Source organism: Amphibalanus amphitrite, unplaced genomic scaffold, assembly GCF_019059575.1.
Source record: "Amphibalanus amphitrite isolate SeventyFive unplaced genomic scaffold, NRLGWU_Aamphi_draft 000385F_arrow, whole genome shotgun sequence".
Classification (NCBI taxonomy): domain Eukaryota; kingdom Metazoa; phylum Arthropoda; class Thecostraca; order Balanomorpha; family Balanidae; genus Amphibalanus; species Amphibalanus amphitrite.
In genome coordinates, this window is record NW_024881879.1 from 278,772 (window position 1) to 292,482 (window position 13,711).

At 50.6% G+C, this 13,711-nt stretch overlaps 1 protein-coding gene across 1 annotated transcript in view; it reads right to left on the reverse strand.

Moving 5' to 3' along the window:
* LOC122390182 (potassium voltage-gated channel protein Shaker-like) overlaps nucleotides 1-10,876 on the reverse strand; it is a 107,460-nt gene extending 96,584 nt beyond the window's left edge. The window contains exon 1 of the mRNA XM_043382884.1: nucleotides 10,598-10,876. Coding sequence (XP_043238819.1) covers nucleotides 10,598-10,641 — 44 coding nt within the window. The 5' untranslated portion in view covers nucleotides 10,642-10,876. The remainder of the gene's footprint in view (nucleotides 1-10,597) is intronic.
* Nucleotides 10,877-13,711: the final 2,835 nt, after the last annotated feature.

The following is a 13,711-nucleotide window of genomic DNA, read 5'->3' on the forward strand; positions in this document are numbered from 1 at the left end:
AACTGTTTCGTGAATCCGTCCTTTCCATCTTCAGGATAGTTGAATCCTTCTCCACGCCTCAACCCCCTTTCCGGGCTGGACGGGCAACTATATATGTATTGCATTCGGGCAGATCACAAAGGAGCACGCCTGTAGCCGGGTGCAGTGAGTGCTTGGGAGGGGGAGGGGGGCTGGGTCATGGGTGGCCTGCCCACTGGTTGGGCTCAGTCTTAGGGTAACTGTGGGGAAAACGCACCCCTGGGTTAAACGCCTCCCCTAAAAAAAATCGTAGATCTTATCGACGGATAGGTGTTTTATCCTGTCTTTCAGAACAGTCAGCTGCTTGTTTACGCAGTTCTCTATTTCCGGTTCTGCGTCTTGAGGAGCAGCGTGGGTAGGTGCTGATGTTGGTTTTGGGTGTTGTTTTGGTTGTTTTTACAGAAGATTCCTAAGCTTTTGATGCCCTCTTTATATCACAAAACTTGCTATTGTGCACATCACTCAAAACTGCGTTTTATTGTCATTCTGTTGAATTTATTATGCTGCGGCGTAAATGGCGCGTTTTTTGTCAATATTTTGTTGACCGGATATGGAGTGGATGGGGAAAGACGCCTACTCGATGCATGGGGCAAGACGCCCCCAGTGTTCTGAAAGGGGGGCGTTTTGCACGGTGGTGAGAGTGCAGGGTAGCGCCCTGTAGGTCGGGGCCGAAAAGGCCACTCCCTGTCCTTTTTTGCTGATATATCCTAAACGACTGCAGATATCGTCACCAAACTTTCAGGACTCCTCCGGGCATCCATTTTACACATTGCAACAACATTTTATTCCAAAGGCTATGATAGGTTGACCACAAATGACGTCAGAATGACGTCAAGTTCTGCCATGTTCATCATTTTCTGTTGATGGATGGGTGGGGGCGCTTTGCACATGGGTGTGGGCGTATTACCCAGGGTGTGGGGCAAAACGCCCTTTTGTAAGGGTATGCGGAAACCTTTTTGGGGGGTTAAATACCACACGCAAGTGTCTTTTCTTGGTCTCAAAGCGTAGTCAAAAGAATGAGCTACATGATGGTGCCCAAAGGTTTGAGTAATCTGGGTTGGGTTGAGTGTCAGAAGGTTTCGCGCTTAATGGGGGCGTTTTTGACCTATTCACCCTAACGATTCCGTGCCCGCTTAGACAAATGCCTCCCCTAATTCCAATAATACTGCTGGCTCTAAAATGGTCTGATTCGATAAAAGGCCTATCCTAAGTAAGAAAACAAGCGTGTACTCCATATCAAGTAGCTTATTTATCTATGCAACTTGCAAGTTATGAATCCTAAAAATGACTATTTTCCCAGACGCCCTCATTACCCCTGCCGAAGGGCTCTGCTTCCCACAGAGGGGGCCTATCCCACTATTTGCCGACCCTCAGTTATTTTTTCTAACGTAAAGGTTGGTAGTCAGCAGATGGTATCCAGAGAATGGCAATGCCTATCTGTCGTCTGATACCAGACTACATCCCCGTTATTCATTATATACTATGTACATTGTACAATGTATGTACATAGTCGATCCAATTTCCAAAGGACCTAATTATCTCTCAGGTCCGTTAGCATCGCCGACCGTTTGATGCAGGTCCTCTTCCTACCATGCGATTTTCAGATGTATGGGAACACATTGCTTAGTGAACGAACTTCCCGATAATCTGTGAGAGAAAAAGAAAGGAGTGTTTGTAGCTGTTAGAGGCAGTAAATGTGAAATATGTCGCAACATTTTAAGTGCAAACGCACCTTGCGCTTAACATACCTATACGCGTCCCTCATGACTACAAAACGAGAGAGAGAAAGAGAGAGAGAGAGAGAGAGAGGGGGGGGGGGGGAGAGAGAGGGAGGGAGGAAGAGAGGTGGGGGAACGAGAAAGAGATGGAGAAAGATGGGAGAGAGAAAGAAAGAACCCACAGCGTATCACGAGTGAAGTCTATTGTTGATATTCATACTTTCCCTACCCTACCAATGTGCCCCTCGTTGCGTTTTCGCAACATCGCTGTCTTTCCGATGTGCCCTTCGTTGCGTTTCCGCAACGCCACCGTAGTCATATTTGAAAATTGTCACAAACCCTTTTTGCAGCATGATTTCTTAACAAAATGCATATCTAAGCTATTGTAGGGACTCTGCAGAATATGTTTACACAATCTTCATTACGATATTATTAAGCACTTAGCCTATTTATCTTGTTTTTCGTGACGTCATCACTCACAAGACCTTCAACTTCCCTCTGGGAGCTCTAGACAGTAACTTACCGGCCGCACAGACTTGTAACTGCGTAGCATCATGCGCACAACCATGCTACACACGCTGAAACTTGTCTCATCGGTTAGCCGCCACTACATACTTCTCAAGCTTCGATCACGTCGACGCTTACTTGCGTTGCGAAAACGCAACGAAGGGCGTAAATGGGTTAACCACTCGTAGCGCGGGAATAGGAGAAGAGAGATTGTAGCCTGAACAAAAGTAAGTTTGAAATTCAAAGCGTTAGCTACACTTCAGCATCCCATCTTTAACGACTCGCTGCCCGAGACTTATTTGTCTATCGAGAGCAAATATGATAAACCATTATTCGAAACATGCATTGTTCGTAGTGAATACTTCAGGGCAAAGTAAAAAAAAAAAAAATGAGAAAGCGTAATGCTGGATTGATTTTTTATCAATGCAATGTGCATAAAAGCGTCGGCTACAATAACTCAGTGAGCACCTTCTGTGCACTCTACATATGTTCTTCTCTGGCTGGTTAACTGGGCGCATCGTTCAGCTAGCATATAAATACAAAATTTCTCGAAACCTCACCATAAAACATCCAAATACCAGTAAGACAGGCCACCGACCACCCCTAACCCGGTTAGATGGTTGGCGGCGGTAGCCAGCCCACGCTGGGGCCCACTGACCAGCCGGGACGGAGCGGTGTGCTGTGCCAGTGACCGCGGACCAGCACCATGTCAGACCGGGACGCATCAGAGATGGACAGGCCCCGTCTCCGCCAGTTAGGCTCAGAGCAGCCCCGGGGCGGGGTGCGGCGAGCCAGGGGTCAGGAGGACATTTGGCCGCTGCCGGAGCACATGCCTTCCGTCCGACTCTGCAGTTGGCAAACGGAAATGTGGAACGCCGGCTGGCAGTGGCACACCGGAACGGAACGGCACGGAGCTCCACGGAACAGTACAGAACGGTATGGAACGATATGGAACGGTACGGAACGGTACGGAACGGTACGAAACGGTACGGAACGGTACGGAACGGTACGGAACGGTACGGAACGGTACGGAACGGTACGGAACGGTACGGAACGGTACGGAAAGGAGCGGGGTAAAATGGAACCGCATGAAAGCTATCACCACACCCTTCCGTGTTTCCATCCTCAGGATACAGAAATCCTTCTCCTCCGCACCAAAACCCCCTCCGGTCTGGACAGGCAACTTCATCTCATGCGGGCTGCTCCCTTGGAGCGGCACAGCTGCTCCCGAGGAAGCGCACCCCGTAGCCGGGTGCAGTGAGTACCTTGGGGCTGGGTGGCCTGTCCTCTGGACGGGCTCAGCCCCGGTGACTCACTAGGGTGCCTGCCCAGACCAATGTCTCCCCTATATCCTATCATCCTCCCGGCTTTGAAATGGTCTAATTGGACCGAAAGAGCCTTACTCAACAAAACAAAACAAACAAAAAAGCTATCATATCTAAAGGGTGGCTGATAATGGTATACCGCGGGAATTGGGACTGGAGGCTGACATGAAAAGTACGAAAGTGATGCAAAAACTGAAGGCCTGCGGCGGTATGACGGGTACAATAGTTCAGCGGGTCCAAGTGAGCACGGGCGGTGTTGGCAAGTAATAAGGTGCTGCATGTCGAAACTGTGTTCTGGTAAGCGTCCCCAACCTCGGCGTGCTTCGGGGCAGTGGGAGCGGTCACTGTGGTCAGGGACTATTGTTGGGCGCTGTTTGTCTACTGGCTGGTTAAACATATTGCTCTTAACTGTTTGCGTTCATGGAAGACAAGAGCGAACAATGTCAAGAAATGTTTGACACAAGTTTCTGTGTGGATACATGCACACTGCATATGTTGTAGAAAACATTGGGCTCTTTTTATCAAAGCGCGTTACGTTCGTTTCGAAATGAGAAATATATTTTTACAAGCTGAGAGATTTTGATCAACCGTTTAATAAATGTAACTGCAGTTCCTGGCACACGATTCGAACCGTCCAGACTCATCAAACGAAGGCATTTCACCGAACGACTAGCACATTCGCAGCGTTCGCTTTCTATCCCTGTCCGCAGAATGTTGCCGGGCCGTGTGTTGGCAGCGGCTCTGGCTCGGATGTTGGACGGGAAATGCCGTCAAATTTATGTCAGAGGACAGCACCGCTGCCAAAGCGGGCTGCCACTCACCGCGACCACTCGCCAACCAGCTACATGAAAGGCAAATGAGAATACCAAAGTTATTGAGATAACTGAGCGTCCGTGTCCAGTTTCTTTTTCTGTCTAGGGCTTGTGCTCCTAACTTTCGCTCTGCCTAACGTGGGCGTGCATACAATGGTCGCATTAAACTGCATCTGTCGGGGTCTTTGCTGATAACAAATGTGCAATGCATTGCTCCAATCTTGCTCTCGACGAAAATGACAATTCCTCTCCATTTCGTGTTTGCTAATAAGCATTATGTTTCTGCCAAGGTGTTCTATATTTATCATGTGACCTCCAGATGGCCTCTCTCATGTTAGGAGATTCCGTTTCGCTCGGATGGCTGCCAATCAACAGCATCCTGAAGAGCATCTGCATCTGCCAGAGCCGGACTCTCCCAGAATCGAGCGAGTGCCATGTTCCGCGCAGAGGTCGATAGGCTTGCTTGTTTATTTCCCAGAGAGCTGTGTATAGAGAGGTGGCCGCTGATGCCTCGCAGGCGACGCTTGCCCGTGACGAGCCCACTCCTCTCACAAACACCGAGTGCTGACCGGGCGGCGGACGTCCCCTTCCGACAGCTCCTTCAGGGCGCGCCGTTCCGCTCTCTGCTCACCTAGCATTTACGAGGCTCACACTCGTCCAAGTGCTGGCAACAAAAGAAACTTGTGATGCCAAGGCATGACCGAGTTTGCTGCGCTCGGGTTAGGTTCCAACTCGTATCCATTGTCGAGCACAAGTTTGCTGATTCATCTTCATGCCAAGCTCTGCGAGGTGTAAGGGTAATAATGTAGGAAATGCATTCTGCTGGCAGAAATTTTCTTATTATAAAGAAAAAACATAATTGTGCAGAATTTTGGCTTAGGCTAGACGTTCCAGTAAGATGGGCTGCAAAACAAAAACTCTGAATAAATAAGTGGAAGTCTTTCACCGGCTGCATTATACTGTACAATTATAACAAAACCTTAATATCATCCCAGTCCCAGTGATATATAATATACAATGCATGTTAAAATGCCATTTACCACGAATTTGGTTCGTAGCTCCTGACGCTGCACTTCCTACCCCGAACAGACTTTGGCGGGTAATTACGAATAAGTATCAGTTAGGTCAAGATCAAAGATGCATCGAGGGTAGGGCGGATGCAAACATTTGTCTCTCATCTCCAAACAACGTGGGAGTGAAGCCGTCCAGGCGTTGGCTCTAAGTAACTACCTGCAATCAATCAAATTCCACTTCATCATGAATGCCTTCGAGACATTAACCGTGTTTACATAGGGTTCCCTTAATCTTCCCCTATTTGTCTCTTAAATGTCCCTTATAAAGGAATCCTCTGTCTCCTTTACCTCGCTTCACTACAAATATGGCGCAACTAAGTCATTCTAGAAGCAGTTTGCAATTGTTACTTACCTTTAGGGCTCTCCCAAATAGCTTCCAGACTAGACACTGAGGTAAAAGTGATAGCACATGAAAGCTCAAAGCAAGAAAAATCAGAAAACTATCTGGCATTTAACATACTTTAAACGGCTGAGCTATTATTCAAGTAGGCGTAATCACATCCACGGCAATATCAGAACACCGCACCTGTCGAATTTCCGCCTTGACTTTCTGCCGTTTATACTTAAAAATCCTCAGTCGGCGCACGTGCGGTTGTCGAGTCGGGGACCACCAGTCGGACGATTCGGAACTGCCGGCCAATCAGCACGCCGCTTTTGTGATGTGATAGTTTGAGAACCACTGGATATGGTAGCGTAGCAGCTTTTGGAAAGGCGCTACGCTACCAAATCCTCCCCTATTTGTCGCTTAAAGAGGGAATTGAAGGGCAGGATAAAATTATTTCGAAATATGAATTGTTGAATTTCGAGTATTAAATAAGCCCAATTTATATTGTTTACAGCATAAACGATGCTTAGTATGCTTCTAACAACAATAGCGTCCATAGCAACGTTACACGCGAGCGCTATGATGCCTAAAATTCGATCTGAAAATAGGAGAGAAATAGGGGAAGATTAAGGGAACCCTATGTAAACACAACTATTGACAAAGCAGAACACTCATTCAAACCAAGCCAACAAATCGCTGTCATCTTTCATCCATCCCGGCTAGCTCACGTGATCAGAGCGGTATGATCTGGACGACTGAGAAACCGAGTCACATTGCGACTCGGTGACTCGAACAGCTGAGTGTACCCAGCGACCCCGCGAACGTATATGACTCATAAAACTCTACGCTCGACTGAACTACATCCATCTTGACCTGTAGGCCGGGTCGCGTCCTTCGGAACTCCAAGGAGGAACACTACCAGGCTGAGCGTCGACCGAGAGAAGCAGCGAGGACTTCCTTATATAAAACCTACTTAAATCAAGGCCGCAATGCGCATACACACTCATCCTCAGCTTGGTATCAATTGTAACTGTCCCACCAGGTCGACGGAGTGCCAACTTCTAAAGAAAACCGCCGCAGCCAGGAATAGCGGGATGCCCGCCGAGTGGTGAGCGGGCGGTGGGCTCTGCTCCCGTTCGGTCGGTCGGTCGGCGGCCTCCTCCGCCGCGCCGGCCGCCGCCACCGTGACCTCGAGCGGCTCGCTTCGGGCCAGCACTCGCTGACGGCTCATTTAACTCGACCCGGCCGCCCGCCGCCCCCCGTGACGTCATCGGAGATGATGACGTCACGGACGCGGGCCGGGCCCGCCGCGGCGGTCAGCGGGGGTCAGCTTGATAAGGTCAGACTGGTTACGACCCGTCGGACTATTTCAGAGTCATAGGATGAAGCGGTGAGGTGGGTATAGGACAAAATAGTCCGGCTACGATGTGGTCATTTTTAGAGCCTGACTCTCCTTTGTGAGTGGAGAGCTGGTGAAATTGGAACACCGGTGCAGTGGAACACCAGGGAAGATGAAATTACATCTCGCAAGAGTGAGCTCAAGCTATTGCGACCTTGAAAACCATGGGCGCCGCCACCGGGGGGGACGGGGGGGACGCGTCCCCCCCACTCTCAGAATGGAAGGGGGACGTCCCCCCCAAACTCATTACGGAGCGAGCGAAGCGAGCGTAGTCTTTCGTAGGTTAACGGAAATTTCTGAGTATGCCGTGGTCACGCTTTTGCTAGGCTTATATCTCAGCAACCACTTGACCGATTTACATGCGGTAATTTTTGTAGGGTAGCACTAGATTCATTCCTTCTAACGAGCATCGGACTATTCCCGATGCATGTGAGTGACCCCATATGCACGTGCCACGTGAAAAACGAAGAGGTGTCAGTTTTGTAACAATTTCAATATCTCGGCAACTACTGGGCCGATTGCGCTGAAAGTTGGCATGTAGGTAGGTATACCCACTAGGCAATGCATATCCGTGTGCCACAGTTGGGGTGCTGCTGCACGTGCGCACATGCAGGGGTCGATTCCAGATCTCGAGAACGGCTGAACCGATTGTGCTGAAATCTGATACATGGTTAGGGACCGGTTAGTAGGGTGCCGTGCAAAAGTCAGTTGGAACCCATTTTGCACGTGCACACGTGCAGGGTGCCGCTTCCAGATCTCGAGAACGGCTACGCCGATTGCGCTCAAATTTGGCACATCGTTAGGGACCGGTTAGAAGGGTGCAGTGCACAAGTTAGTTGGAGGTATCCCCTCGCAATTTTGCACGTGCAAGGCCCACCCCACCCTCTCGCTCGCTCCGTTGATCGCCCCAAAAGGCGTTTTACTGGTTGTTATACTACTCGAAATTTGATTAGGCCCTTCGGTCCAATGAGACCATTTCAGAGCCGCAAGTATGAAAGAATTAGCGGGAGACATTGGTCGGGGCAGTCACCCCAGTGAGCCACTTGGGATGAACCCGACCAATTGAACAGGCAGCCCAGCCCACTGGCATTCACTGCACCCGTCAAAGGACTATAGCTCCAGTGGAGCCATTCCCGCATGGGATAGAGTTGCCCGTCCAGCCCGGAGCAGGGGGTTGCGGCGTGGAGGAGAAGGATTTGACTGTCCTGAGGATGGAAGAGATGGAACGGCCGGTGCCGAATCTGAGAGGGTCCAGGAGGTTTAGATACTCAGTATATGGGGCGTGGGCCTACATGCATTGGTCTGACCCCTGCCACCTCGGCCAACAAAATATCCAGCTCTTATCCGACCTGTCAACGCGGAACTGCCGATTTTTGATATCGTGATCAACGTGTGTCGTATAACACAACTGGCCGAACACGGGCCTAATATATTTCGTCTAACCAGCCAAGAGCATGACTTTACACCAATCCGACCTCGAAGTCAAAATCCGAACATTTTCGAAGACTTCAACTCCGACTCTGGCCAAAACTGGCCAAAACAGTCAACTCCGACTGATTCCGGCTCCGACCCCGCACTTCTGCAGTCACGCTACACTAAATTTCCAGCTTCTAAGAAATAAGCTATACGGTTGACAGGACCAAAAAAAAAAAAACTTTGAGGTGACTTGACTACTTGACTTGGTTTTCCTGACCTAAGGTTTTCTGGTATCATGCTTGTTACACGGGCTGCAAAATTCGTATTTTGGAGCAGTTTTGCCTGTTTTTTTTTTTTTGCCAATTTTCGCGGCGCTTCGCGCCGATTCGTGCACAGATCAAAAAGAGATTTGTGACTTTACAACGCCCCCTCCCCCACGCGGGTATGCAATATGCATTACCTATGCAATACGCATTATCGATCATATTAGTGGCATACATCAGCGACTATACCGTGATAAAACACGAGGCTTTGCCGTGTCAAACTGAATCGGACATCAGATGTGTATATAGGTAGGTACTCGGTGGGAATGCGGTCTATAGCCATTACTTTAAGGAAATACCTAAACATTGGTGTCCATTTCCGCCAAGTCGGGGATGCCCGAGCTCTCCAAATTCCCCGCCGGCTCGGCCGGCTTGGCTTTGGAGCCTCAACAGACCGCGCAGGTTAAGGTCACCGCTAGGGCGGCGGCGGATTTGCTGCGACCGGGCACCCCCAACTCGGTAGAAATCGACACCTATGTACCTCAACTACTTTCCTCAAACCAGTTGTTTTGCCACAGTTTTATGAGTTTTTAAACTTAAAATGGTCAGGAGATAATGAATATTTGCAAAAGGATTTTAGATTTATTTTTACATCACTATTTTCCATCTTTCGTAGAGGCTACTTACCTATATTGCAGCGGAAGCTGATTACGCGTTGACCAAGCGTAGTACGTAGTTCAAACCAGCTGAATGCTGATTCGCTAGCATTTTTCCGTAAGGTAATGGATTCCTCGGTAAGAGAATGACTAAGTGTAATCTATGGGAATGACTTCAGTCTTCAAACCTAAAATCGATACCGATATATTTGGCTAGGGTGATCGTTGGGCCATAAAAGCTCCTGATTTGTTCTCGTCTCAGCTCAAGCTACAAAACTGTTACTTCAGTTCGAAACCCTATGTTAAAAGTGGCATATTTGCTTTAAACGTTGAATGCATCCGACCGAAAAAGTCACGGTAAGAATGTCTACTTTTGGGTTTTCAGCCGGTCAGTCCGTCCCCCCCAGTCAAAAATCCGTGGCGGCGCCCCTGTTGAAAACGAAATAGCAGGGAAATAACACCGATCAAAAAGGAATGTAATCAAAAAAGAAATACATAAAAAATGTATCTAAATATGTAAGCTAGATAAAAAAGTTTGACTGTTGAAACTTGCAGGCCCTAATTTACACATTCATAATAAAAGTGAGAACTAGAAAGTCAGATTAGGCTCCCACGCGCCATTCAGGCAGCTCTCAAAAACAGCTGAAGCTGAAGCGTTTGAAAATTACCAGTGACATTTGTTGGGCAACCACGCACCATCGAATGGCCTAGTTTTGCCAGCGGCCTACATTTATCATATATTACCTACTTCACTGTTCATTCTGAATCCTCATCATTTCATTTTTACCATGGTATCTGTTTCACGACATCTGTCAAAATGTGTGTTCTGGCATAGAAACTTGTGTCAGTGCGAAAACCCATCCAGTTCATGGAAACCAACCGGGAGAATAGTTGGCTTTCGTCCAAATAGCACGCGTTACGACGGCAGTACGGTACCGGTCTGGCCGCAGGAACGGTCGACCAGGCGCTGGCTCACGCAGATCGTAGATATGTGTGCCAGATGAGCTCCAGACCTGCCGTACCCAGAGACCGGCGCCGCCCGAGGACTGACTTCGGGGCGTCCCTTTTCTACGAGATTTACTCACAAGCGTGGACGAGCCGAAGAGATATCCGAGGTAGCTCCGATCATACTGGACAGGCACTAGCACACGGTCGCACATAGTCACTTCATAATGGGCCGGTCGGCGGGCGTCTCTGCGGCCCGCTCCGGCGGCCGCTGGCGCCGCGCCTGGTGCCGCCGCCGCCGCCCCCGCCCCCGCCCGACCGGCCGGCCGCCACCCGCTCGCGCTACGGCCTTCCCTGGGCGGCTGTGGCCGGCAGCCGCAGCAGCGCACCTCGAGCCGGCTCCACTGGACGGCACACCGCGAAAAACTAGCATAACAAAAGCGGCGGCGCGGCGGCCGCGGCGGCGGTGGTGGCGAGTGGCAGTCGGCGGTGGCTGGCGCTGACGGAAATAGCGCGGCACCGCCGCCGCCGCCGCGCCGACCTCGCGCCAGTGCAACCGGGGCGCGGCGCGGCGCGCCCGGCCCGACCGGCCATCAGACGCACGCCAAGAGCGCTGTGGCGTCGGCATCGGCGACATTGCGTCGGTGGTCGGTGACGCCGCTCGGCCGGCCACCGACAGAGACGTCAGCGCGGCGAGCGTCACGGCGCCGCCGATCTCGGCGGGAGGCCGACGGCGAGCGGCCGCGGCGAGACGGACCAGCTGCTCGGCCACCACCGGCCCACTCTCAGGGCGGAGAGAAGTGGCCTCGTGGCAGAAATAGCCGTCAGGTGATCAAGGTCCGGCCGTCGACAGGGCGTCGGCACCGACACGCGTCGGTCGCCACAGGGCTAGAGTCGGGCTAGTTAAAGTTTGCAGAAGGATTAACGTGCTTCCGCCAGCTTGAGCAAGCTGCTACAAGCCCGTCACCGCCGGCGACCTTCACACCGGATTAGTACAGTCGACAGCGGACTGTAGCCAAGGGACGTATTGAGCCCACGAAAGACTCCGCGCCAAAGTTCATAACTCGCAGCCTCGTTATGAGGGGCTAAATCATGAGTAAGAAATCACTGCTCCTTCCGGCCATTTCACACACATGAGTACCCCACAGAAACGCCATTTTAAAACACCCTGAAGTACCCTAGTATGTGAAAATGACCATTTCACGCCAGTATGAATGTATCGCTATAGTCACCGCGGTCCACTTCAAGCAGCGTTACATTCCCGTGTCACCCCACACCGCTCGAGTGAGCCGATGCGTGAATTGTGGTCGCCTGAGCTGCAACGAATGAAGTAACAAACTGCCTCACTTGCCGCAGACGCTTGCGATCGCCTAGGTTCGTTCATTTTGCGCTTCATTCAATGCGACCTCTTTAGCTCCCACGGCCCCTTAAGAACCTCTCTGCTCGCACTGGCGTCTGAACCAGGAAGCGCCTCGCTTGATGCACAGCGCTGGGTCGGGTGTTTGGCTCTCGGCTGACCGCCGGCCGCAGCGGTCCAGCCACCAACCGAGCCGTCCACTAATGGTGGTCGTTTGTATTCCGCTCTCCGACCAAGATCCCCAGCTGATCCCCAATAATAAACCGGGCTTTCAATGAAGAGCTCCCTGACCGGCGGCGCGCCTTCCAACACCGCCGGACTGCCGCGGGCCATCCGCTCACGTGTCGGTATTTTGCTGACATCATTCGGTGATGACCGCGCACGACGATAGGTTTATTGTTTGAGGTGATGCTCTACAGGGATAAATGCTGCGGAAACGCGCCAATATGTCCCCGAGGGGAGAACAATTAGATTAGGAGCGATGGGTTGAAACCTTGGGCCCACTACCTCTGTTATAAGAAGTATATCATAATACGAGTACATCTGAATTAACACTTTGAAATAAAGCAGCTAATTAGTTATTGAAATTCTTTGCTCTTATCAACCTTCAACAAAAGTCATACTCTCAACAAACGCAATTTCATTGTCACTATAACAATTTTAACGTCGCCAAAGCCACCGCTGGGCAGTGCGGCAGAGTGGACAGTCACTCGGAGCCGGCCGGCCGTACGGCTGCCAGACACACGCCGCGCCAGCCACGGTCGAAGCCTGTGGCTGTGTCGCTGGCGACACGACGCTACCAGCCGGTAAAAATGGCCCACTGTCCGAGGTGGCGGCGGCAGCGGAACGGCCGGGCGGCGCGCGTCCGATCTCAGGACTGGCGACTGGTGGTGTGCTGGTGGGGAGAGGGTGGGGAGAGGGTCAGGGAGACGACCGACCAGCGGCCGCAGTGGAACAGACCACCCGGCTGTGTGGCCGGGGAGAGTCTGGTAAGACCCTCGGAGGCAGAGCGCAGCGCCGAGCTCTGACCGACCGAGCAGACCGCCTCGGGCGCTCCGAGCTGCTCCGTTGGAGGCCGCCGGGCGGCTGTCGGCCGACAGCTAAAATGCCACGGGGCACCACAGTCGGTAATCGGGCTGGAAAAGTGGCCAGCCCAGCAGTTTACGGTCGGAACAGAATAAAAGAAATCAGCGGTGAAAGAAGGAGAGCAGAGAAAACGGCGACCGAGAACCCATAGCAGGGAAGCAGTATGTGTGTGGGGGGTGAGGGGGACAAGTACTGTTTATCAATTATCGCTCTCGGGACGAATGATGCATATTTGCATGCAATAAGTAGAAGTATGCAACATTCCAACACAGTGCACCTACATAGGGGAAGACGATTCCTCTCATGTGCAAGCGTTGTAGATTGTATGTATATGCTCATTGATGTTGTAGATGTTGGCATATTCTTCGCTGTCAACGCATAACGTCGCCTTTGAGAGACTGTATAAACAGAAAACATTTCAGTTTTGTCTTTCTTTGTTGTAAAATTTTGAAACAAAATAAAAGAACTAATGCCAACAATAATGAATGTTTCGCATTTTTGTGGTTAGCATCCAACCACTGAGCATGACAAAAAAGAAATAATTATTCATATGCCTTAGTAGTACATTACAAACGCGTGTCAAGAAACAGCGCGTAATACTGAAAGGTCTCTTATCTTGCAAAGTGTAGGCAGACTAGGACAATCACAGTTTGTACTAATGTTGTGGGTGGCTTTACTGCATTACTTTTCTGAGTTGTTCTGTCATTCCATTAATCTAAATGAATAACTATACAGTGGAAAATATGTCAACAACACATAGAGTTTCGAAGCTCATGAAAAGTGAAGTCGACATTCTACGAGACTCATGGCA